This window comes from Protopterus annectens, chromosome 6.part0 (genome assembly GCF_019279795.1).
Source record: "Protopterus annectens isolate FY-2018-M chromosome 6.part0, PAN1.0, whole genome shotgun sequence".
In the NCBI taxonomy this organism is placed as follows: Eukaryota; Metazoa; Chordata; order Ceratodontiformes; family Protopteridae; genus Protopterus; species Protopterus annectens.
Genome location: NC_056737.1, coordinates 301,313,580 through 301,340,641, shown reverse-complemented (window position 1 = coordinate 301,340,641; position 27,062 = coordinate 301,313,580). Strand labels below are relative to the sequence as shown.

Below are 27,062 nucleotides of genomic sequence, written 5' to 3'. Positions count from 1 at the left end.
GGCAAAGAGGACTACTTTTCTTCTCAACCAAAGAGCTTTCTTTAGAAACTGTGGTATTACAAGGAAAGGCATAAAGTAGTCTCAGGGGTCAACCATGTATTAGAGCATCCCTCGGGGACTCCCCCTGAGGGCGGATCAAGGCAAAGTAGCTGCTGCACTTGTGGTTGGGGGATGTGAACAGATCGCAGCACAGCTGACCCCAGCAAGGGAAAATCTCAGTCACTACTACTGGGTTGAGGGAACAGTCATGAGGCAGGAGAATACATCTGCTCAGTTTGTCTGCAATCACGTTGGAATTCCTGGGAATGTGCACTGCTACCAAAAAGCAGTCGGAGGCTATCGCCCATTGCCAAATTCTCATGGCTTCCTGACACAGCGGGTAGGATCTGGTTCTCCCCCGTTTGCCGATATACCAGACGACCAACATGTTATCCAACTGGATAGCAACTGTCCCCAAGGGCAGAATGGAATGCTTGTAACGCCAGAAGCACTGCCCTCACTTCTAGGACATTGATATGCAAACTGGCCTCCACGTGGGACCAAGTGCCTTGGACAGTCTTTCCCTGAAAATGCCCCAACCCCACCCCATCACAGATGCGACAGTGATCACAATGGCCTTGGGCTGAGAGGGTGAAAAGGGGCAACTCCACAACTCCATTTCTGGCTTCATCCATCAATTCAGATCTTGCTTGCAGCAGTTCATTATGTGGATCGGATGAGACATATAGGATGTGTTAATAGGGGCCACTGTAGCAATCTCATGTGTAGTCTTGCTAGACAACTATAGTAATGGTTGCTGCCACTGAACCTAGCAGTTGAAGGACTGAACGAGCTGGGACTTTGTCAACAGAGAGTATCAGTCGGAGGAAGCATCAATGGGAGCATTGACAAAGGAGACTTGAAAGGGTTCGCAAAGTCACACAAGCACACCCAGGCATGATGTCTCACGGCAATGCCTGTACCTGCTGCTCTGGCCACCCCTTTGGTCATACATGAAATCAACCGCATGGCTGAGTTCGATATGGATTCCAGGGTGTCAGCTGTGAGGAAACTGTCACATATCTCATCAGACACAGCTCCTGCCAAAGTTCCTGAGAGTTCTGTGATGAGGTCTCTCTGAAGATGGGTAAAATGTGCCAGGTAGGTAAACGACCATATGGCAAAGGTCGATAAAGCATAAACCAGCTTCCCTAGCCTGTCCATCATCAGAAACTCCCTGTTTGGATGATGGACAGCAGGACTCTCCTCTGCGAGTTCTTTCCTTGTGGCTGCCGCCAGCACCATAGCATCTACTGACAAGCCTTTGGATCAATGGGGCTGATACTCTGGAAGGGAGAGTATTTTGTGCGGTCTCTGGGGGATTGGCTCAATGGTGTCAGGAGTCTTCCAAGCATGCTGTACGATGAGCTGGACCAACTCGTCTGCAGGCAGGGTCACCCAGGAAGTAAACGGTCAAGCATGGAAAGTCTGTAAGAACATATTCCTCAAAAGAAGGGTTGGTGCACTTCCAGTCAGCCCTCTGTTTCAAAATCTCTAGTACGTCTCCAAATGAGACATCCTTAGAGGACAACCGTGGGGACCCTTCTCCCTCATCAAAATCCGTACCTTCGGTGAGGGATTCCTCAGGGGAATCAACGTCCTTCCTCTTGCATGATCTCTTATGGGGCAGCTCTTCAGGGGACTGTCTAAAGAGGACTCCGAAGAGATGGTGCCCTGCAGTAGGGTATCTTGCTGCTCCTGTGCTGATGTCCCAGCATAGTGGACTGTGTCAGCTGCGAACCAGAAGACATGTATATGAGGCATTCCAGAGCTGAAGGGGCCAACTTTGAACCTGCTGAGGCAAGTGCCCTCTCATAACTAGGAAGGCAAGCCCGCCCAAAGAGGGATGGGAGGCCAGAACCAAGAAAGACAACCTTGGAACCAGGGTCACACCCCACTCTGACAAGCCTTCCCCCAAGGAAGGAGCCCCGAGAGGACTCGGAGCTACCAAAGCAACTGGAACCATAGACGGCACCGTAGGAAAAAAAAAAATCTGTGCTGTACTTCCAGTACCATGGTAAGAGCTACCAGTGGAACCGAAGAAGCTGGCACCGGGATAGGCATTAAGGGCTCCAATACCTCCGGGGAGATTGAAGGAGGAATTTATGTTGGAGTTTGTGGAGAAAATTCCTTGGCTCCAGGTGGGAAGGTTCCAGATGGAGTTGGGATGCCTCTGGCTACTAGGAGCTGATCCACAAGTCTCACTACATCAAGCTCTGAAAGGCTCCTGGTGGTACGGGTTGACATTCCCGATGAAGATTTGGGCAGATCAAGGAATGGACTTAGTTGCTGCCCAACAAAGGGGTCAACTGGCAGAGAATATCTGGTCCTGGCTAGTGTCTCTAAACCTTCAGCACCATGGTCGAAAGACCAGAAGGTTGTGATATTTTGGGGGGGGGGGGGGTGACCGGTTTTAATGGAGAGACTATTTTTGGTGCAGAGAAGATCTGTGGTACTGTGGGAGTGGTCAGTACAGTGGGAGTAGTAGTCATTGTTGGTTCTGTGGTCAAAGCCAGAACCGTGGAATGAGTTTTAGACTTTGGTGCAGAGATAGGTGTCCAAGTCATTTTTGCAAGTTTTCGTGTTGGTTCCATATGAACCCGGGCCTTAGTGGTTTTTGATTCCTGAGAATGAGGAGATGATGGTACTGACTGGCTCCTCTTTTTTGTCTCTTTTTTTTAGGAGGGGTTGAGACCTCTGCCTTAGATAAAGCCTCCGAGAAAGGGGGTTGTAAAAGAAACTTTAGGATTAATTTGTTTTTGCGATCAGCTAAAGTGCGGGCATTAAAGCCCTTACAGAGCTCGCACAGATGTTGAACTTTTAAATGTGGTACTCATAGGCAATAGACACAGGAGAGATGTCAGTCACAGGTTGGCATCTTCCTGCCACATTTGTCACATTTGAAACCTATGTGCCATTTTTGCCTGCCATTATACAAAAATCCAGTCAACAGTAAACAGACAGCAATGAAAACAGTAATTCAATGGTAGACAATGCAGAAGAGACATCCTGTCATGATAGGCTATATACACACATACAAAGGATTTATTTATTTATTTTTACCAACAATAGTAAGTGGAAAGAATAATCAAAAAGGATAAAGGAAAAAGGAGAATACCAACAATGTTATTTAAATTACAAAGGGTAAGGGAAGGGGAGGGGAGGGGCCTGTACCAACAATGGTACTAAAATACCAGTAAAGTAAAAAGGGAAAGAAAATTTCACTCACACAGGAAGGAAAGTATCACCAGGTATGTACGACTAAGAAATAAAGGTATTATAGAGAATGATAAAGAAACACTTAGCTTGAGAGCTGGCCTGACGGGTCTAAAACTCTACGTGGCAAACAAGATTGGAGGACATGAGAAGCAGGGCACTATGGGTAACCTTGGCTCAAGAGTTTCTGGCTGGCGCAAGCTTGTTATATCGGCAGAGTCGGTTCCGGGGATGGAACAGAGACCCATCCATCATAATGAAGACTAACAATATCAGATAGCCGATTTCGACAGCATCTGGCGTCTTCTTTTTCTTTTGACTGTTCCCATTAGGGGTCACCACAGCGGATCATCCGTTTCCATTTCTTCCTGTACTCAACAGCACCTGGTGTAAAAGCTATAAATTCACAGTAAATTTCTCTAAAATCAAAACTGTGCTCATTGGGATATCACAAAGGCTGGGCACTTGTGCTCCGTAATCTTACTGACTCCTTTGATTACAAATATTTAGAAGAAGTACTTTATCTCAAACTAGCATTACATTTACACACTGAAATCACTACCAAGATCCTCAAACAAAAGCAGCATACAGAATAACCAACATTCTGAGCCCCCCCCCCCCCCCCCCCCCATACAGCTAGATACTCAATCCTCAGAAATAAATCAATTCCTTGGCCCAGTCCACTGACCAAAAAAGATGAGTTAATTTAGAATCTGCAAAGGCGATTTCTATACAGATATGGAAATAACCCCATAAGTTAGAGTTCTGAAACAAACAAGAACACTCCATACACACTAAGGTAGTCAGAAATAAGGGTTAGTACTGAACAAGAACACAGTGAGAAACAGTCAACTGTACACAGTAGTTAACAGCACAAAAATGCATGAACAGTGCAAGTATGGACCTGAAAGGAGGAAGTCAGTTTAAGTGAAACGTCAGACAATTGGGCAGAGCCAGGCAGTGAATAAGAATTAGAGGAGATACATGTCCTGCATCAGAGCAGCCTGCAGAAAACAGCAACAGAAGAGTTAAACAGTGAAATATTACAGCCTAACAAGCACTATAAACCAGAGAATATAGCTAGGACTCTTATTGTTCGTTTGTCTTTTCCCAGATAGGGGTCGCCACAGCGGAACTCCGGTCCGCTAATGATTGGCAGTCGATTTGTATAATGCTGAGTTGCCAGCCCAAAGCCCAACCTTCAGCAAAGGCACACCCATTCACGCATGTCTTTCGGAGGCCACTCGACCATGGAGAGGACATGCAGATTCCACACAGAAGGCACTCCAGCTGAGAATCGAACAGAACCTCTTGCTGTGAGGCAACACTACCACTGTATAACTGCGGAATATAGCTAGGACTCGTTAAACAGGCATAATCCAAATAAAATTTAGAAGGTTTTAAACTGCACAACCTGAGCAGGTATGTACTGGAAAGGGAATTTAGCCAAAAAGAAAAATGTACTAGAGTAGAAAAAGGGGAAGAAACTCCTCTATCTAGTCAAGGTCTTAAACATATTTTGCCAGTTTAAAACAGATAACTAAATTAAAGGTGGCTCTAGACAGATGCACGGCAGTGAGAAAAACACAAACTGAAAATTTTTGCTTAGAGCTACCAATTGCAAAGAAGACAGATATGGAAAAAAAAAGTACAGTTTTGTACCTACCATAAATGTAGATGTTCGAGTGCTCATACAGCTGCAGTCATAACAGATGGGTTATCCTGCCGTCAGGCGGGTCCTCAGTCGGCCAAAATTCCAACGTCTAGGTCCGGCGTCGATTGTCGTCGCTTCCTCCCTGACGTCAGTGTGGCAGGGGTATAAAAGAGGCAGCCGACGCCATTTTCTTCAGTTTTTCTTGCCCCAGATGTCAGGTGCCCCCAGAAGGAAGGCAAACATAATGTTATGCAAAAGTGCAATGTTGATAAATCAAAAACAGTAGTTGCAAGCAAATACACCATAAAAGAATACCCCAAAAGGTTATATGAAAAGGGTTTGTCATAAGGCCTGTCCTAAGAGAGGTTGGAGGGAGGGAAACCTGGACTGCAGCTGTATGAGCACTCTAACATCTACATTTATGGTAGGTACAAAACTGTACTATGTTCATCATGCATACAGCTGCAGTCATAACAGATGGGTAGAATCCCAAAGCTAAGTAAGGGTTGTAGGCACTAAGTGGAACTAGGAGGGGCTAGGATGCCCTGCAGGACTGCTGTGGCAAAGCCCGCTCTAGATTTAGAGTATAATGGGAGGTGATAGTGCTTGGAGAAAGTGTGCACTGAACTCCAGGTGGCTGCTTCCGAAATATCCTTGGTAGGGACCCCCCTGAGGAAGGCTGCAGAGGTAGCTGTGGCTCTGGTGGAGTGGGATCTGATGCATGCAGGCACAGTTTTTCCATGAAATGAGTAACAAAAGCGTATGCAGTGGGCTATCCATTTTGAAATAGTCTGTTTGGAAATGGCCTTTCTTTGAGTACCTGCAGCATAGGACACAAAGAGTTGCTCAGATTTCCTGAATAGCTTTGTCCTGTCCAAATAATAACGAAGCTGTCTGTGAATGTCCAAGGAATGTAGTAGTCTTTCCCCTTTGTTTTGTGGATTAGGATAAAAGGTAGGTAAGTGGATAGTCTGATTCAAAGCTACACTGGATACTACCTTGGCATAAAGGTAGGGTTGGTTTGTAAGGAAACTCTGTCCTGATAGAAAATGATGAATGGTTGCACAGCCATGAGGGCCTGTAGCTCCGAAACCCTGCGAGCTGAGGTGATAGCCAGAAGAAAGGCTGTTTTCCATGACAAGTACTGTAACTCTGATGAAGAAGCTGGCTCGAAGGGAGGAAGGGTCAGCTTTTCCAATACGAAATTGAGGTCCCAAGCGGGGACTGGTAGTTTCCTTGGGGGTTTTATATTCTTTGCCCCTCTGAGGAACTGCCTTAAGAGAGGATGAGAGAATAAAGGAGGATCTGTGTTGTACTGTGCAGAAATGGCTGAAGCGTGGATCTTGATGGAGGAGAAGGAAAGTCCATTCTTTAACATCTCAGCTAGGTACTGTAAAATTTGAGGTATATTTATTACCCAAGGATTCTGTCCCTTCTTTTGATTCCAGGCACAAAATCGTTTCCATTTGGCAGAGTAGGCCTTTCTAGTAGAAGGTCTTCTGGCCTCCAAGATGACATCCTGTACCTCCTTGGAGAGGAGAAACTGTTGGGAAATCAAGGAATTCTTCATGCAGCTAGATTTAGAGTTTTGAGGTGGCTGTGAAGAGTTTTGTAGTTGTGCTGGGACAACAGAAGAGGGACTAGAGGTAGGATCCATGGTGGGGAATGTGTCAGGCTCTTCAGGAGCGGATACCAGTGTTGCCTGGGCCAGTCTGGAGCAATGAGAATCATTTTCGGCCTCTCTGCTCTGGCTTTTAATAGAAATTTGGGCAGCAGAGGAAGAGGCGGGAAGGCATAGACTGTCAATGTTGCCCAATTGAAGGAAAGTGCGTCCATCTGTGGATGATAGGTCCTTGAACAAAATTTTTTTTTTTTTTTTTTAACTTGCAATTTCTGTGGGTAGCAAAGAGATCTATGTCTGGCTGTCCCCATGCCTGAGTTATCTTTGTGAAAATTTGAGGATGCAACTTCCATTCGTGTGGATCTGTCATATTTCTGCTTAGGTTGTCTGCCAGTGTGTTTTCCTTCCCTGGCAGGAATTGTGCCTGTAGTTGAATTTTCATTTCCAGTGCTGTGTTCCATAGGGTCATGGCTTGCCTGCACAGGGGGTATGAATGAGTTCCCCCCTGTTTGTTTATGTACCACATCACTGTGGTGTTGTCTGTCCTTATCAATAGCTGGCCTGGATGCAGTAGGTCTTTGAAGGTCATAATAGAATTTTACATGGCTAGCATTTCCTTTTGGTTGATGTGAAGGAACTTCTCTTTTCGTGCCCATTTTCCCTGAATGCACTGATCTGTCATGTGTGCTCCCCAGGCGTAGTCTGAGGCGTCTGTTGTGATGATTTGAGTTGCTTGAGGTACACAGAAAGGAAGACCTGTGTTTCTTTGGCAAGCTTGAGCCCACCACATAAATTCCTTTTGAAGGCATGGAATGAGTGGTATAATTGCTTCCAAGCTGTGGCTGTGTTGAGACCATAAGTTTTTTAGGTACCATTGAAGTTTCCTCATATGCAGCTTTGCACATGGGATTAGTAGGATGCAAGATGCCATGAATCCCAGAGGCTGCAGGACTTTCCTTGCAGTTAGCCTGGTGTAAAAGTTGCCATTTTTCTGAAGTATTGGGACAGTTGCCCTTGCTTGTCTGGCGTGAGGTAGGCCATCTGGGTGGTTGTATCCAAGCTGGCTCCCAGGAAAATTATTTGCTGAGAGGGTATTAGTTTTGATTTCTTTTTGTTGACTGTGTATCCCAGGAAGTTCAACAGTTTTATTACAAACGCCAGGTGCTGCAGTAGTATGTCCTTGCTGTCCACTTGGATCAGGCAGTCGTCCAGATATGGGTAGATTGGTATCCCTTGTAGTCTGCAGAAGGCGATTACTGATGCCAGGCATTTCGTAAACACTCTGGGCGCAGTAGATAAGCCAAAGGGCAATGCAGAGAATTGGTAATGGGTTGAACCTGCAAGAAATCTGAGGTATCTTCTGCAATCTTGTTTGATAGGGACGTGCAGGTATGCCTCCTTGAGGTCCAATGTTACCAGCCATGACTCCTTGCCCAGCATGGGAAGAAGCTGCTGTAATGTATGCATCTTGAATTTTGGCACCTGTAGATATGTGTTTAGGATGGATAGGTCTAAGATAGGTCTCCAATCTTTGTCTTTCCTTGGCACCAGGAATAGTCTGGAATAAAACCATTGACCTTGTTCTTTTGCAGGTACCTCTTGAATTGCTTTCATGGCCATGAGAGCTGAAATTTATTTTTGTGCCTCTGCCCTTTGATTTTGTGGCAGGTTTGGCATGCCTCTCATTTTTGGAAGGGTGTGAAAGTGGAACCTGTAGCCTCTGTCTATAATGTCCAGAATCCATTTGTCTTTTGTAACAATATGCCAATTTTTTTGAGAATAATGTCAGTTTTCCGCCCAAAGGTGCTGCCATTAAAGCTTTGCTTGGCAGGTGTAGGGGGAAGTCATTGTGTCTGTTTTCTAAAAGACTGTGATCTATCTTCTCCACCTCTTGGGGTTGGTGCTTGCCACTGTCTGGCTCTGAAAGATCCTTGATGTTGCCCTCTACCCCTTGATGCCTGTATCTGCCCCTTTGAGGTCTGTCCGTGGCTGGAAAGGACCAATTTTCTGAAGGCCAGTTTCAGCTGAAACGTGGAGGCTGTACCTGCAGGAAATCTTTCACTGTTTGCATTGATTTCGCTTTTTCCTCCATTTTCTTTAGCACCTCCTCTGCTTTAACACCAAACAATACATCTTTTTGAAGAGGTGCATCTAATAATTTAGCTTTGACATGATCTGGTAAGGTTTGCTCTTTGAGCCAAGCATGCCTACGTATAACAGACCCCATAACAGCGGCTCTACATGAGGCCTCTAAAGCATCAAAACCACACTGCAAGGTATGTTTACCCACTTGCTCTGCACCATGCAACAAATCCTGCAACTCTTAAATCTGGTTGTTCTGGTTGTGTCATCTTGCTTTTCAGCTGAGATATCAAAAACTGTTGATATTTTAACATATGGAACTGACAGTTTAATGCCCTCATGGTTAAAGTGGCCGAGGTGTACACCTTTTTCCCCCACCTTTCTAAAGATCTGGAATCTCTCTCTGAAGGTAATGGGTTTTCAGCAGTAGAGGCCTTAACTCCCTTGCGACCCTGTGAAATAGTTTCTGGGACAGCAGTATGGCTTTTACATAGGAACTGGTGAGAATCAGCAACCCGGTAATACCTGTCTGGTTTAACAGGAGCTGGAGGCAAAGAATCAGGATTAAGGCTGGCTTCTGTGTACACATCATCCAATATATCTAAAACAGGAGGGATAGCCAGAGGCCTATGCTGGGGGAGCCGAAGAAATTCCCTGAGCCTTTTCTTGGAATCTGAGTAATCTTGGCCTTCCCAGTGAAAGTGTTCCCTCAATGTATGCAGGGTTTCCCCAAAAGAGAAGTCCTCAGAGGGGGGAGACCGAGGGAATAGACTCCTCTGCATCAGAGTCTTTGAATGGAGAATAGGCACAATCCTGGTCCTCAGATAGTTCTGAGGTAATAGAAGCTTGAGCTGAGGAAGGGTAGTCTTCCTCTAATCTGGGCCTTTTGTCAGAGGGGGGTTGAGAACCCCTGATAAGAGTAATCAAATCCTCAGCCATTTTAAGCATCTGTTTTAGATTTAGTGAAGGCTTTAATAGAGAAGGAGGAAGGCCTGAAGACCCCTTGAGAAATGGCAGGCCTGTCTAAATTTTGAGTTTTCCCACCAGGAGTGGCGTCGGTATCTGTAGTAGGAATGGGGGCCGAGGAGCCTGCGACCTCGGGTACTGAAGACACCGGTAATGCATTGTCATTGGTACTCAGGGGCTGTGTAGGCACCTCGCTGAGTACCGGAGAACCGGTAGTCGGCCTTAGCGTGGTATCAGTAGATGGTGCGGACCTCGTATGTCGGTCCTTATCTTTTCGTTTTTTGCTCAAAACTGGAATCGGAGTATCCGACGACATAATATAATTCAATTTTTTGCCAAAAAAGTGAAGGGCGAACTCTGCCCGACGCTTAATAGTGCGTTTGTTGAATCTAGCACAAAAACGGCAGGCCGAAACGTCGTGGTCTGGGCCTAAGCAAGGTATACAGTAAGAGTGGAAATCCTTATGCGGTATTTGCTTCCCACATGAAATGCAATTATTAACTTTGTCTGACATCGGTCTGAGGCAAGAAAAGGTTCCCCAACGGGGTACTTAGCTTTCAAGAAGACTTCGGCTGAAATAATTTAGTAAATCTCAGGAGCTGGCCGACCGGCACTTGCGAACTGCTTCTGCTTCGGGCACCGCGCGGCAAGAAAGACTGAAGAAAATGGTGTCGGCTGCCTCTTTTATACCCCTGCCGCACTGACGTCAGGGAGGAAGCGACGACAACCGACGCCAGACCTAGACTTTGGAATTCGGCCGACCGAGGACCCGCCTGACGGCAGGATAACCCATCTGTTATGACTGCAGCTGTATGCACGATGAACATCAATGCAAGTGTATCCTGAAGAGAAAGCCAAACCTTTCACTTCAAAATAAGCAAGGAGAATAAAACAAATTTAACAGACCAAAAGGTAAGCCATACTAACTTAACTTCAATAAGAGCAAGGAAGACTATAACTTACCATTATATTGATCTATTGGGGGTTGACATAATGGTTAACGTCTTAACCTTATCCCTATCCATGTGAAGCAGAGTTCCTCCTTAACCCAATTCAAGTACAACCTGGACAATTGGATGGGGAACAGGAAATTCATCCCTGGCTTGGCACCTATGGTTGTAAAGGATACAGGCAACCTGTAAAGGTTTCATCTTCCAGGCACCTGCTTACACTTATCAAGGATACCAGAACTAGTCAGAGCTTCAGGATGCATGGCTAGGCTTAAACAGGCCCTTGTGGTCATAAGCCTAGTAAACACCTATGAACCTATAATACAATTATACAACAGAATTTCACAAAATACCTCAACAACCTGCATTTAGGAGCCTTTTGATTCTGATGGCTATTATCAATGTACAATTTGAATGCAATATTATAGATATTTTTGGGTCACTGGTATGATCTAACAGTGGGTATCATTATATATTGATCATAGCAGGCCGTGCCTCAAAACTTCCAGAAACTGTACCGTTATGCAAGGCCAGTGCTAAAGCCATTGCCAGGGAATTTATGCCATTATTCTCAACAGTGGGTATGCCTAAGGAGATACTTCCTTACCAAGAAACACACCACATATCAAGGATTACACATTAGCTATGCTACAGTTTTCAGGTTAAGCAATTAAAACATCAACATACCACCCCCACAGACTGGCAATTAAAAGTAGACAGGTTTAAAAAACAAACAAAAAAATGAATGCCAAAAGTAAACGAGGAAGATGGTAAGATCTGTGATAAAGTGTTACCTTACTTTGCAATAACAAAGATGCCACATACACCAGAGAGATTACCCTAAATGAACTCTTGCAATGCAGATATCTAAGAGGTCCAATTTGATTTTACTAAAGAGGCCTTGCAGAAGAGAAACCACCATTCAAAACTGTTTTACTGTACCTAATATTTTGGCATCTCCCTCAGGACAGAAAACTATCAGATAGCCTGCTGCAAGTAAATACTACACACCCCTAACCACAAACGCAGTTATCTGCATTCATTTCTCAACACTGGTGCTGCACTACTGCTCGACCAGCATCTACAGATCAAGCCCACTAGCATACTGTGGCCTGGGTGGCAGCCTCTTTCGACCCTAGCTACACCCCTCTACAACACTATACTAATAAGAAAGAGTGGTGATGTCCAGCGTGAAAGACAGCTTGCTAAAAGCTCAGGAATTACATAAAAGTGTACAACAGCTGAAAGCAGAAGACTCAAAACAAGGAGACAAGTCTTGCCACTTAGTTAAAAGAAAAAAAAAAGTCGACTGATGATGCAGGTAGCAAGGTCTATCTGAAATCTTAGGAAAGACAAATGAAGAATGTTAAGGTTAAGCAGACTGGTAAAAGAAGAAATCGCATCAATGTGATTAAAGAACAGAAAAAGCTGCATCTTTAGTAATGAGTAGCACTGTGCACAGAAGAATGCAGTCAAGGAATCCATTCGTACTGTTCAGAAAAATGAGCCTTTACTACACAGAAAATGAACTAGAATTTCTGATCAGAAATAGGGCAGCCTTTTCAGATTCACTTGGAAATGTCTCCAGGACTAAATGTACTCAAATTCCTACAAAATGTCTTAAGTGCAAAAGAAAGCAGTACATCAAGATATTAAAGGCAGGCCTCTAGAAAAGTGTTGTCATACATTTCAAAACTAAGAAGCCGATGACAGACACTGAAAATGAATCAAAATGCAAATGACAGACCTGAGAACACTTACTAAAAGAGAAAACATTAAGTAAAATAAATTTTAAATGCAGTAAAGTGTTAGGTTTCCAACAATGAAGTGAGAGTTATCTTTGAACAGACTGGCGCAGAACTGTTACCTGGAACAGAGCAACCAGTTAATTGTCCTAGAATCTCAGCAGCAGGAATAATTTAACAAAGGAAACAATTTTTACCAAGTGTTTGCACTACTCCAATTAAAATATGTCCTGTTGGTTCTCAGATTCACAAGAAAGGGCTCCATTGCTAGAATCTGAGGTAGCAGACGTAGTGGCCAGCTCAAGAAACCTGTGATTAGTTTTCAGGACAGTGACAGAACTACACAGTCTCTGCTTAGGTTACTTTTGGAGTTATTAACACTGATGTTGTGTGACCTGCATTCTACCCTTGACATTTTGTTGTTTGCTAAGCTGTCAGCAATTTGAGCCAATTTTCATTCTACAGCTGGAGAGCTTGTCCAGGTTCCGTTTTCCCTCCATTAAAGTTCAAAACCCAGAGTTCTGAAATAGGATGAGGTGTCATAGTGTTCGCTGATACTGAATGCTGTTATGATTTTACTTCAGTTAAGTTTATCAAGTTAGAACACTGATCACTACAGACCATTTGCAGGCACAGCCCGGGTGAAGAGATTCACACACCAAAAACAAAGGCAAAAAAATTCAAATTCATAAACAGAGTAATCACAGAAGGTAGATAATACCATAGACAATTGATATAATATGCAAACAATATTAGCAGAGTACAATAAAGTAAGTATTGGGAAAAAAAGGGTCTATATTAGATCTTCGAAAGCTTAGGTAACAGAACACCAAAACGTCGACACCTAAACGATGTCTAATAAACCCGACAGGCCAATTACGCAGGGAAAAAATTTGCTTGGCCATCACTGGGGATTTGCCCTTTTCCTCGATATAGAGCAATATCAGAGTTGGTATATTTAGTTAGGGGGGGTGTGGGGGGAACAAACCCCCCACTTGATTAGGGTTTTAGAGTTTTTTTTTTTTTGTTGGCCATGCAAATGTTTTTCCCTGGGAAAAAATTTGCGTACTTGGCCTGTTGCGTTTATTAGACTTGGACGTTTAGGTGTCGTTTCGGCGTCTGAATATCTAATACAGACCCGGGAAAAATTTATATTTTAAGCATTGTAGGTTATAAATCACAGCTACTGCATGATGTAAATAGTATACAAATACATTTTTCTTTTTCTAAGTAGCAAGGTAATGCAATGTATCTGAGAAAAGAGAAATTTCTGTATGTTGGGTTAATGGGTCATAAGACCCATTAATGAATTTGTTCTTGTGTAAAAAGAGGCTTGTCTAAGCCGTGGCAGATTCACTTGAAGCACAAGTGTACGCTCACTGTCTTTTGCACTGGATTCACTACAGTTTAAAGGGAGAGGCTCACTGTGTGAGACTGCAGTTTGAGTGGAGACTGCCACAGGTTCATAGATGGTTACTGGGTTTGCAGTTAGAGAGACCATTGAGGAGCCTTGCCCAGTTTCCCAATTGCCCCAAGTACTTCCTGGTTAAGTGACTTGCTCAGAGTCACACAGTAGGCCAATGGATGCAAAGGAAATCAAACCCTTGAGTATAGACTGTAGCTCTTTAATAGATCACAGTCTCAAACTTCCATACTAACTGTCAGACTAGATAAAATGCCTTTTTTCAGTAAGGGTTGTGGGATATGTGCCGTCTCACCTCACCTTATATTCACTAAACATTCAAAGCCTAGCAAATAAAATTACTGAACTACACTCTTGGTTAACTTACAACACCCCTCACATCCTATCCCTATCAGAAACATGGCTCAAGCCTCATACCTCAAACAGTGAAATACTCCCCCCTGGTTACAACATCTACCGCTCTGATAAAACGTCAAAAAAAGGAGGTGGTGTAGCCATCCTCTACTCTGACACCCTTAACCTTTCACCTTACCCCACACCTTGTCCTAACTTCCACCCTGCTGAAATCCTCATTCTCAATCTTCATCAGAAGCGATAGCAAGTTTTTTTTGTGAGGATTCAATCTATATTCCTCCTGGCAACAATATACCCATTCTCAAAAACATACTATCCTGGTTTTATCTCAACATACCTTATGAAACACTCATCCTTAGCGATGTCAGTATAGACTGGTCAAAACTTTCTACTGACTCTCCCTTACTCAGTATTCACCTTCATGGTTTCCACTAACTCATTTCTACCCCCACTCGTTTCCACAAAAACTCTACCTCCAGCTCCACAATAGATTGGATTCTTATTAACTCCCCTCAACATTACCACCAGCCCAAAACCCTACCAAACTCCCTTAGTGACCATCTCCCTACCTCTATCCTAAGATATGACCCTCACACTCCTAAACCCCACATCCTTAGAGATTGTCGGAAACTATCCTCATTTAACTCTTCTCAGTTTAACTCACTTCTACAAAACATTGACTGATCCATCCTCAGACAGCTTCCCCTGAATGATGCCGTTGACACTTTTAATAGCATTTTCCTGAATACTCTGGACTCCCTAGCTCCCTCTAGGATGATCAGAGTGAAATCTAACCATGCCCCTGGCTTTCAAAAGAAACTAAGACTATCATGAAACAAAGAAACAATGTCTGGAAAGCCTGGATCAAAACTAAAACTCCTCATCATCTTCTCAAATACAGACAACTATGTAATCTTGCCAAAAAACAGACAATTATAGACAAAAAAAATCATTTTATAGATCAGGCCAGCATAAACAGATCTAACCCCCGTAAATTCTGGTCAACACTCAATAGCATCCTTTACCCAGGCTCTCCCTCTAACCCATCCCCCTACCCAAACTCAACTCCGGAGGAAACAGCTACCCTACTAAATTCCCACATCATTTCCTCCATCCAAAATCTCCTACCCTCTCAACCTAACTCCTACTCCTTACCAGACCCAACACCCACCCCCAATAACACTTTTTTCTCCTTCCAGCCACTTCCCACTTCTTACATCAAATCTCTACTGCTCAAACTTAAACACTGCTCTCCCTCTACTGATAAATTACCTCCCTTCTTCCACAAACTTGCAGCTGACTATTGTCTACCCAGTGACTATAGTAATTAATAGATCTATGCTAGAATCTGCAGTTCCTACTCTCTGGAAATCTCTCTACACTACCCCTCTCCATAAGGAGGCAACTCCACTGACCCTACCATCGACCTATTGCTATTCTATCCCCCCATCTAAGATACTAGAAAAATGTATCCATACACAGCTTCTAAACCACCTTCTCAATCACAACTTACTCACCCCTACTCAACATGGTTTCCATCCCTATCACAGCACTTCTACTGCTCTACTCTCCCTTCACCCACAACATTGCAGAATCCCTGGACAATAATAAACCTACCTCCTGTCTCTTTCTAGACCTCTCCAAAGCTTTTGATACAGTATCCCATCTTTTACTTCTATCAAAACTCGCAAACTTTCACCTATCCTCCTCCACTCTCAGCTGGTTCGCTATCTATCTATATGGAAGCCAACAATCAGTCAAAATGACTCTCCTCCTATTCTCCTTTCCTGCCTATCTCTACTGGTGTTCCACAAGGTTCCATCTTAGGCCCCCTTTTATTCAACATCTTCACAAATGACCTCTTCACCTCTTGCAATCAGTCATCTCTCATACAATACGCGGATGACTCCACTATTATTTCTACAGCCAACATCTCTGACCTACACACTCTAACCCACAAAGCTCTACTTTCCACCGAACAATAGCTTTCAAAAAACTTATTAATCCTCAATCCCAAAAAAAACCAAAAATTCTTGCTCTTCCTCAACATAGATCATCCTTTGTCATTAAGTCTTGTAATAATACAGCCATATAACCCGACATCCACACTAAACTTTTAGGGGTCATCATTGACAATGAACTAAAATTCAATCAACATATACAGCAATGCATAAAGAAAACCCATCAGAAACTAGGTCTCCTTTATCGCAACAGAAAATACGTCACTCCTGAGGCTAGACTCACCCTTGGACAAGCACTTCTCCTCCCCTCTCTCCTCTATGCCGCCCCAGTTCTCACAAATATTTAAACTACTACCCTGAACAAACTTCAACAAACCTACCACAAAATAGCCAGATTCATTACCAACTCCCCACACAACATGCACCACTGTATTGCCTTAAAGTCTCTACAATGGCTGCAGCTCCCACAACTACTACATCTCTACCAGTTTCACATGCTGCACTCTATGCTCTTTAAACCCTCCTACTGTCCATCTCTATCTCTCTTTGTTTCTATATACTCCCCTTCTCGATCTCTCCGCACCTCAAATCAGCAATTGCTTGATATCTACCACCCTAATAGGTCTGTAGGTAAGCAACTCTACAAACACTCTGTGGCCCAAGCTTGGAATAAACTTCCCCTAGATATACGCTCTCTCTCTCACACTCCACTATTTAAAAAAGAACTGAAGACACATTTATTCAACTCCAGAACCTGTCCCTGCTATGGACCCTACTTAGCTCTCCCCTCCCCAACACTCACATCACTCTCAGTAGATCCTACAGACACTCTTGCTCAGCAACAAAGAATTTAATTTTGGAAAAATAAAATTTTGAAATTTATTTTCTCTCTTTAATTATAATCTTCTCATGTAGTTTACTTCTATTGCTTACTATTATTGCATGTAATATTTGTTTTTCTTGTACTGCAATTATATATTGTATTTTCTGGAGATTTTCTCCTCTGGTCTCCGCTGAAAATAGGACAAAATCCCAGTTGGACTAACCCGGTTAACAAATGTCAATAAATAAATAATAAATAAAAATATATGCATCCACTTGAGCTACTACCAACTCGAGAATGAGACCCAAGATGAAAGACTCATCCAAATAATGGCAGCCACAGGAGTGAAGCATCCCTAATGGTACATTGCAGTGTCAATGGAAAACTTATCCAGTCACCTGGACTGGCAATAGAACCCACAGCCTTCTGATCTTGCAGCACCATAAGGCAACAGTGCTACCTCTTGTGCCACTAACTCTTGGTTAATGATAGAACCTAATACAGAGAAAAGGATTTCCATGAAGAGAGGGCATCTCCAGCTGCCTAAACTGAAAAGCTCTACAAAAACTAACATTGGGCCTGCAGTAGGATGCTGGAGGTAAGAAACAGGTATATTTAGGGTATGCAACAAATTCATTTGTTAGATCACAAATTGGCTTTATACTTGAACTTCTACTTGAAAGGTAAATAAATCTGTACATGGATGTTTTCTTGTTGGACAGACTTTCAGCATATGCTTTACAACCCTGGATAAAGCAACCTACGAAATGAAAGTACTGCAACATAAAAGTATGAACATCTGTGAAAAAAGAGTGAATGACGCTTGACATAGAGAAATAGTTAAACTCCTGAAAAGAAATGCAAATATAAAATGAGTAAACAATCAAATTTTACCTCCTGCATGTCCAACCCCATATAACATCTAAGTAAACACAAACTAAGCATTTTACCTAAATGACAGCAATGGTTTAGAGTGATCCAGCTCAGACTCATCGACATGGATTCCCAGTGAAGAATCAAAGTGGTAGTAATTAAGGATACCTGCTTGAGCTGTAAAGCCCTGAAACCCACAAGCAGCAGTTACTTGTTCAGAAAGGAACGCCAAATCACTCGGGAAAGGAGTGTAGTGTTCAGCAGAGTATGTCTGGAAAAAAAAATGTAAATTAAAAAGCTATGCAAACACAAACACATAATTCTACTTTGTAAATGGCAACCATAATCTAATTTAGGGAGTAAAGGTTTTGTTTACAGTATCGTAAAACAAAAGGTATGCACTCAACATAAGGCATCTGTGTTGTCCACTTTTGTTTTTCTCAACCAATTAGTCTCAGATCTGGCCTTAGATCGGACCTCAGTTACTTTTCAGACTTGGGTTCCATAGAACAAGCTCCTCCCCTTACCCATAATCCCTTCCTAACCCTGTATTATCTCAGACAGAGTTTCTCCCCTTAGTCTTAGAACTTGAAAGGCCTAATAACCATGGTGTGCATAAAGTGAAAGAAAGATAACTGCCAAGGCAACACTGTCAAGATAGTAGATCTGGAGCTGAAACAGGAGAAAGACCCATAGGGAATACCCCTCAGGTAATAACAGAAAGCCATATATAAAAAAGCCAATTAATGGAAGGGGAATGGGTAGAGGGAGGAAGAAAACACACAGATACAAAAGTTATGTACTCACTTTTTTGATTTCTCCAAGTCTTTTGGGTTTCTACTACCATGACAGGAATGGACCCCATTCTTAAGTCAGAGTAGGATTAAAGTTTATGAAATTAGTATTATTGCACTCTTTGATGTTAGCCAAAAGTGCTCTTCCCAGTACCCGCAATGTGCCCAGCAATGACTCTTTCTGCAATTCATACGGTGTTACATGAATTGGTAACATATCTAAATATGATTGTAAATTCTTTTTTACAAGACCACTTGCTTCTACTACTATTGGAACTGTCTGGGTATCTTTCTTCCACATGGCACTCGTTTCTGCCTGCAGATAAAGGTATTTTATGACTGCGTCTCTCTGTACGCAAGACACTTTAGTCACTAGGTGTGGCAATGTCAATGATCAATGCTACTTTTGTCTTCTTTTCTTGGATCACTATGTCCGGTTTTCTAGCATCTATCTTTTGGACTGTGGTATTGGGTGATCCCATGTGATGTAAACTTCATCATTTACTATGATTCTCTGTGGCTCATGTTACCAATGTTTTTCAGCCACTTCAATACCATAATGTTTGAACGATCTCCAGTGTAACAATCTCGCCACATTATTATGCCTTTCGGTATACAGTCCCTCTGCCATTAGAGCATCGCAACCAGCAATAAGGTGTGTAACTGTTTCCAACTCGGTTCCACAAAACCTACATATATGTCTGTTTCTCCCACATGTTCAATGGACCTAGTAAACCAGCATGTATGCAGCCCACTGTCTTGGGCTGCCAATATCAACCTTTCATTTCTTGATGTAAATTCACCTCTCCTTAACCATTCCTGTGTTCATTCTTGATCAACATAAGACACTTCCAGAAGTTTTTTTATACTTGCAACTATATGTTTTATCCACATTTCTTGCCTCCTCATCTGATCCTTCACCTTATATTCTTTTTCTTTTTTAGCACATTCAGTTGCTGCCTGGTTTTTATCCACTTCTGGTTTGATTTCCATTCCTGCTTGACGTAGATATGCTTCTGCTAAATTAAGCAGAGATGTCATCTTAGATTTATTCTCCTCATGTTTCAAAACTTTCACCACATTTGGATCTTGTGAGGTCAATAGATATGTGTTGAGTCCCACAATTGCAGAGCTATACATGTAATCAATTTCAAGGAGGCCCAGCCCTCCTTCAGAACGGGGGATATAAAATCTTGGTATACACTGATTTTTATAAATCATTTGGTGAGCATGAAGCATCCTTCTTGTTTTGATATCCAATCTATCCAACACTTTTTGGGTCCAGTCAATCACTCCAAAAGTATAAGTTAGGACAGGAAGAGCAAACTGATTTATAGCTTGGATCTTGTTCCTAGGTGTCAATGATGTTTTCAGGATTAATTTAAGTCTTCTAAAGTACTCCTTACTAAGCCTTACTCATATTTGTTCATGTTTTATTGCCGATTCATCAATTCCCAAGTATTTATACACCACCTCTTGCTCAAGTTCTTTTATATCACATTCTTGTCCCAAACTGAGGTTTTCCTGGTGCGGCAATTTTCCTTTTTTTAAAGGTTGCTTTTGCACATTTATCAAAACCAAATGACATTCTGATATCATCTGAAAAAGTTTTGACAGCCTGCAGCTGTGCTTTCAGTTCCTCATCTGATGATCTATACAATTTTAAACAGAGAGAAGATGAGAAGTCATTAGACTTTGTTGTTTTCTAGAAGCCAACTTGTAGTAGCCATGGCCTAGGCTGTTAAGTAAGCAGCTTAATGGGTTAATGGCAAGGCAGAATAACAAGGGTGACAGAGTCACCCTGGAATATCCCCCTTTGAATGTTTATCCCTAATAATCTGTCCTTTATCATGGCTTAATTGTAAAGTGGTCTGCCACTGTTTCATGGTTACTGTAATGTAATCAATCAGCGTAGGGTGCATCTTATACATTTTTAAGCACTCTTTGCCATTAATGTGGGATACTATCAAATGCTTTTTTGTAGTCAATCCATGCCATACTTAGGTTTTTCCCCTTCTTACAATTCTCCACTATAACTTTGTTTAACAACAAATGGTCCTTTGTTCCATGCAACTTTCTTTTATTGCCCTTTTGTTCTACTGCCATAATTGAGTTTTCTTCTAAATGACTCAAAACTCTGTCAGCGTCAGTTCCCATGTATAGTTTGTATGTTGTCGGAAGACAAGTTAATGGTCTATAATTTTTAGGATACTCACCATAATGATGCATCTGATGTTGTCTTAGTCTGTTTCTCAACAAACTGGACAAAGTCCCCAGCTGCTGAAACTTAGGGTGTTCTTCATGGAAGGATATTCTAGAGGATAGCACAACCATATACCACCCAGTCCTTTGAAAAATCATCCATCTTGTAATGAGCAATAAAGGTACAAGTGTTAGACCAAGTGGCAGCCGCTATACCACCCAGTCCTTTGAAAAATCATCCATCTTGTAATGAGTAATAAAGGTACAAGTGTTAGATGACATTTGTGTGGCTGCCATTTGGTCTATCAAAGTTCTTGATAAGAAAGCAAAAGTGGAAATGGATCTTGTGGAATGAGCTCTTGGAGATCCTGGTAAGGTCAAAACCTTTTCTTTGTAGACATGAGAAATATAATCAATCAGTGGGCCATCTAGCTAAAGATACTTTTGACATAGAATGACCCAATTTTGCCTTTGAGAAGGAAATGAACAATCGGTCAGATTTTGAGATCTTTAGTACTATGTAGAGAACCGGTGTTGTCTATGGACATCCAGTAAATAAAGTATATACGCCCTTTTATTATGCAATTTTGGAAAGAAAAAAATTACACTGTGCACATTTTCTGACGTTACCTTTGGTAAAAAGGAAGGGCTGGTTCAAAGAAACTCTCGTCTTTATGAAAAACTAGGTAAGGTGGCTGACAAGATAGCTCCTGGACTTTTGAGACTCACCTAGCTAATGAAAAAATGTTTTTCTAGTTGCCATTACAAGATTAAAAACTTTATTTACTTTAGTCGCTGGTTCAAAGTGGGATTGTGTCATGGCCTGCAGAAGCACTATAGGATCCCAAGGAGAAGTGGAATCCTTAATAGGTGGTCTGAGTAGAAAGGTACCCTTAAGGAATGCTTTGCACAACTTGAAAAAAGACCAGAGAGGAAGGATGTTTGCCATTATGAAATTTGCCAAAAGCAGCTAATTGTACCTTGATTGGGGATTAACTTGCTCCATTGTGAAAATTTGAAACAAGAAAAATCTAGAGCAGCTGGCATGGGGCCCATAAACAGAACCTTTTCCATTTACTCTTGTACATCTTCCTAGAAAAATCTTTTTGGGAAAAGTGAGGATGTGCAGAACCTGCAAATTCAAAAAAGTACAGTTGTGTGCACTTACCATAAATGTAGATGTTCAAGTGTATTCACTGTTGCAGTCATTACATTTGGGTAATCCTGCTGGCAGGTTGCCCTCAGTCACCTGAATTCCAAAGTCTTGGGTCCTATGTTGGCTGCTGTCACCCCTTCCCTGACGTCAGGGGTATAAAAGATGCGGCAGACACCATTTTCTTTAGTTTTTCTTGCCCCAGATGTCAGGTGCTCCCTGAAAGGGTAGCCAAAATTTATATATATATATATATATATATATATATATATATATATATAAATAAATATATATATATAAATAAATATATACATATATAAATAAATATATATAAATACATATACCAATATAAACTTTACCTTCCTCTACAACCAAATACACTACATAGGTTGTATAAATCAGAGAAGGAAAGATAGGTTCCATCAGAAGAAAAGGGGGATGGCGGGTGGGTAACCTGAACTGCAACAGTGAATACACTCGAACATCTACATTTATGGTAAGTGTACACAACTGTACTATGTTCTTCATGTTTCACTGTTGCAGTCATTACATTTGGGTAGAGTTCCAAAGCTATGGTTGGGAGGCTGGAGATAAACAGCATTAGGAGCGGCTATGAGACCCTGCAGAACTGCAGTAGCAAAGCCTGCCCTGGATTTAGAGTAGAGTGGCAGATGATAGTGCTTTGTAAAGGTGTGCACTGAATTCCAAGTAGCAGCCTCTAAAATGTCCTTGGTTGGTACTCCCCTGAGAAAGGCTGCTGAAGTAGCTGCACCTCTGGTGGAATGTGGCCTAATACCCTTAAGAACTGGCTTGCCATGGTGCAAGTAGCAGAAACGAATGCAGTGGCCTATCCACTTTGAAATAGTCTGCTTTGAGATGGCCTTTCCTTGCAATCCTGCAGTATATGCCACTAGTAATTGCTCTGTCTTTCTGAAAAACTTTGGTTCTGTCCAAGTAGAATCTAAGCTGTCTGTGTACATTCAAGTAATGCAGAATTCTCTCCCCCTTGTTCTGTGGATTTGGATAAAAAGTTGGCAGATGAATAGTTTGGTTAAGAGCCACACTGGACACCACCTTAGGCATAAATGCTGGGTTTGTCCTTAGAGAGACCCTGTCTGGATAAAAAATTATAAAAGGTTCCACAGCCAAGAGTGCCTGTAGCTCTGAAACTCGTCCTGCAGAAGTTATTGCTAGGAGCAGAGCTGTTTTCCAAGACTTTATATCAGCAGTAGCAGCTGGCTCAGAGGAGGCAGGGTCAGTTTTTCCAAGACATAGTTGAGGTCCCATGCAGGCATTGGTGATCTCCTTGGAGGACTTAAATTTTTGGCTCCTCTGAGGTACTGCTTTAATAAGGGATGAAAAAAAGATTGGTGGTTCTGCACTGTAATGAGCCAAAATGGCAGTGGCATGAATTTTAATATATGTGAAAGATAGAACTTTGTTCAGCATCACAGTTAAGTATTGCAAAATCTGAGGAATATTTGGCATAGCTGTATCTGTTCCTTGTGCCTGGTTCCAAGCACAGAATCTCTTCCATTTTCCAGCATGAGATTTTCTAGTACTAGGCCTTCTGGCTTCCAAAATTACATCCATCACAGCTTTGCTGAGAGGTGTGTTTTGTATGACTACATTATCCGCCATGCTGCCAGGTTTAAAGTCCTGAGTTGGCTGTGCAGGATCTGATTGTTTTGCTGGGACAGTAGATGAGGTATTTGAGGTATGGTCCAAGCTGGGCATTGAGACAAGCTCCTTAGTATTCGATACCAGTACTGGCGGGACCAGTCTGGGGCAATCAGTATCATCATTGGCTTCTCCTGTCTGACCTTTAGGAGTACCTTGGGGAGGAGAGGCAGAGGGGGAAAGGCAAAGGCATATACTGACAGGGTGTCCCCTTTCCATGCTCGTCTGTGATAAATCCTTGTGCAGAATATTTTTAGTTGGTAGTTGTGAGGGGAGGCAAATAGATCTATGTCAGAGATCTATGTCTGGGCATCCCCATTTCCTTGTTATCATGCTGAAGACTTGTGGATCCAGCTGCCACTCATGGGAATCCATGAGGTGTCTGCTTAGTTCGTCTGCCAGAGTATTTTTCCTTCCTGGCAGAAATTGTGCCTGCAGATGTACTTGGTAAGTCAATGCTGTGTCCCACAAAGTTATGGCTAGTCTGCAAAGGGGGTAAGAATGCGTTCCCCCCTGCTTGTTTATATACCACATGACCGTGGTGTTGTCTGTCTATCAGTAGTTGTCCTGGATGAAGTAGGTCCTTGAAGGCTGTCGGGGCATTTTGAACAGCTAGCATCTCTTTTTGATTGATATATAGATGCATTTGGTTTGAGGTCCATGTGCCCTGAATGCATCTTCCTGCCATGTGGGTACACCAGGTATAATCTGATGCATCCGTTGTTAGTGTCTGCCTGGCTGGGGGTAATGAGAATGGCTGTCCCTTGTTTTGGTGACAAGCCTTTGCCCACCATTGAAACTGTTGCAGGCAGGGAATGAGAGTAATTATAGTTTCCAGGCTGTGGCAAGGTTGGGTCCAAACACTTTTTAGGTACCACTGAAGTTTCCCCATATGCAGTCTCGCATATGGAATTAGTAGGATGCAGGATGCCATGAAGCCCAAAGCCTGCAGAATTTTTTTTGCAGATAACTGGGGCCTTTGTTGCTAACATTTTGAAATAGGTAGTCAGTTGCCTTTGTCTGGCGTGAGATGAGCCATCTGGGCAGTTGTATTTAAGCTTGCACCCAGGAATATTATCTCTTGAGAGGGTACTAGTTTTGATTTCTTTTCATTGACTGTGTACCCTAGGCATGTTAGAAGTCTTTTCACAAACGCCAGATGCTGTAAAAGAATGTCCTTGTTTTCTGCTTGAATCAGACAGTCGTCCAAGTAAGGATATATTTGTATTCCTCTGTCTGCAGAATGAAATTACTGGTGCCAGGCACTTTGTAAAGACCCTGGGTGCAGTAGATAAGCCAAAGGGCAGTGCAGAGAATTGATAATGCATTGAGCCAGCCTTGAATCTGAGGTATCTTCTGCATATTTGTCTGATTGGGACATGCAGGTATGCCTCTTTTAGGTCTAAAGTCACAAGCCAAGCATTCTTGCCCAGCATGGGCAGAAGCTGCTGCCACGTCAACATCTTTAATTTTGGTATATCCAGGAATGCAATCAGAATAGATAGGTTCAGTACTGGCCTCCAGGCCTTGTCCTTTTCGGGTACCAAGAACAGTCTTGAGTAAAATCCTTGTCTCTGCTCTTGCTCTGGTACTTGTTGAATGGCCTCCATGTCCATGAGGGATGAGACTTGCTTTTGTGCCTCTGCCCATTGATTTTTTTGGCAGATCTGGCCAGCCGTTTGCCTTTGGCAGGGTATGGAAATGGAACTTGTAGCCTTGTGACACAATATTTAGAACCCACTTGTCCTGGGTTATAATGTGCCAATTTTGAGAAAAAAGTGCTAATTTTCCCCCTAAGGGTGCAGGCAGGAGGAAGTCATTGGGACTGTTTCCTGTAAGATTGTGATTTGTCTTCTCCAGCTTTGGAGGTAGAAGCACCCCATTGCTTTGACCTGTATGAACCTTGCGCCTGGGATCTGCCTCTAGGACGTCTGGATCTGCCCCTTTGAGGTCTGTCTGACACAGGAAAAGGACCAGTTCTTTGTTGGCCAGTGTCTACTAAACCTAGGTGGCTGTACTTGTAAGAAATCTTTGACCGTTTGCATAGATTTAGCAATGTCCTCCATTTTCTTTAACACCACTTCTGCCTTAACACCAAACAAAGTATCATGCTGTAAAGGTGCATCTAATAATTTAACTTTGACATGATCAGGCAGATTTTGTTCCTTTAACCAAGCATGTCTCCTAATTACAGAGCCCATAACTGCGGCCCTGCAGGAGGCCTCTAAAGAATCAAAACCACATTGCAAAGTATGCTTTCCAACTTGTTCAGCTGCATGCAATAAATCCTGCATTTCCTTGTTTTCTGCACATTCAGAGTTTAACAATATTTTCTGTTTAAGCAATGCCATGACATGTTGCCGATATTTGAGCATATGAAACTGACAGTTTAAGGCCCTTACAGCCATGGTAGCAGATGTGTAAACCTTTTTCCCCATCTATCCAGTGCCCTAGAATCTCTGTCTGAGCAGGTAGGGTTTTTTGCAGCGGAAGCCTTAACTACTTTGGAACCTTGAGAAATAGTTTCTGGGTCTGCTGCAGGGTTTTTAAACAGGAATTTATGAGAGTCAGGAACCCTGTAATATCTGTCAGGCTTAACAGGAGCTGGAGGTAAGGAGTCAGGGGTAAGACTAGACTCCGAAACACATCATCTACAATGTCTAACAGGTGGAATGACTAGTGGCCTGTGTTGAGGTAATAAAAGGAAATCCCCAAGCCTCTGTTTAGATTCTGAAAAATCTTGGCTCTCCCAGTGGAAATGCTCCCTCATGGTATGCAAGGTTTCCCCAAAAGAATAGTCCTCTGGAGGAGAAGCTGAAGGTATACATTCTTCAGCATCAGAATCCTCTTAGGGGAGAAGAGAACATTCCTGATCAGAAGAGGAATCAGAAGAAATGGAAACCTGAGCTGAAGATTCATAGTCAGTCTCTTACCTAGGCCTCTTCTTAGGAGGGGGATGGGAACCCCTGATCAAGGTAATAAAGTCTTCGGCCATTTTCAGCATCTGTTTTTTGGGCATAGAGGCCTGACCACGTGGATCTTGAGTTTGTTTCTTTGCTTTAGAAGGTGCTTTAGTCTGTTTTTGAAGCTGAAGTTGGTTTAATACAAGATGTTTAGGTCTGAATACACCCTCAGAAGCTGGTGCCTGCTCAGCGGCTCCAGACCCATCTGAAGGAATAGTATCAGAGGCTCCAATACCTCGAGTTTCCAGCGGCATGGCCGACTCCACATGGGAGTCGGTAGCGGCCTGCGACTCTAAAGTAGCGGGCGTCAGGGGCTGCGAAAGTGCCTCACTGAGAACTGGCGACTGGCTTAAGAGAAGCTTCGTCATCGGTTTTGTGCCTCGGTTGTCTCTCTCTCTCCTTTTCTTTGCGTTTTTTTGCGAACTCCGGCAGTCGGATGGTTATCCAACGACATTATAGGATAATTAAACTGGCGTCCAAAATAGTTTAAGGCAAAATCATACTGACGCTTAATTGTGTGTTGGTTAAATCTAGCACAAAACAGACAACTAGAAACGTTGTGA

The 27,062-nt window shown here is 42.7% G+C and overlaps 1 protein-coding gene across 1 annotated transcript in view; it reads right to left on the bottom strand.

Moving 5' to 3' along the window:
* ALKBH1 (alkB homolog 1, histone H2A dioxygenase) overlaps positions 1 to 27,062 on the bottom strand; it is a 181,575-nt gene that overhangs the window by 56,167 nt on the left and 98,346 nt on the right. Inside the window, exon 4 of the mRNA XM_044073512.1 lies at positions 17,785 to 17,978. Within this exon, the coding sequence (XP_043929447.1) occupies positions 17,785 to 17,978 (194 nt within the window). The remainder of the gene's footprint in view (positions 1 to 17,784; positions 17,979 to 27,062) is intronic.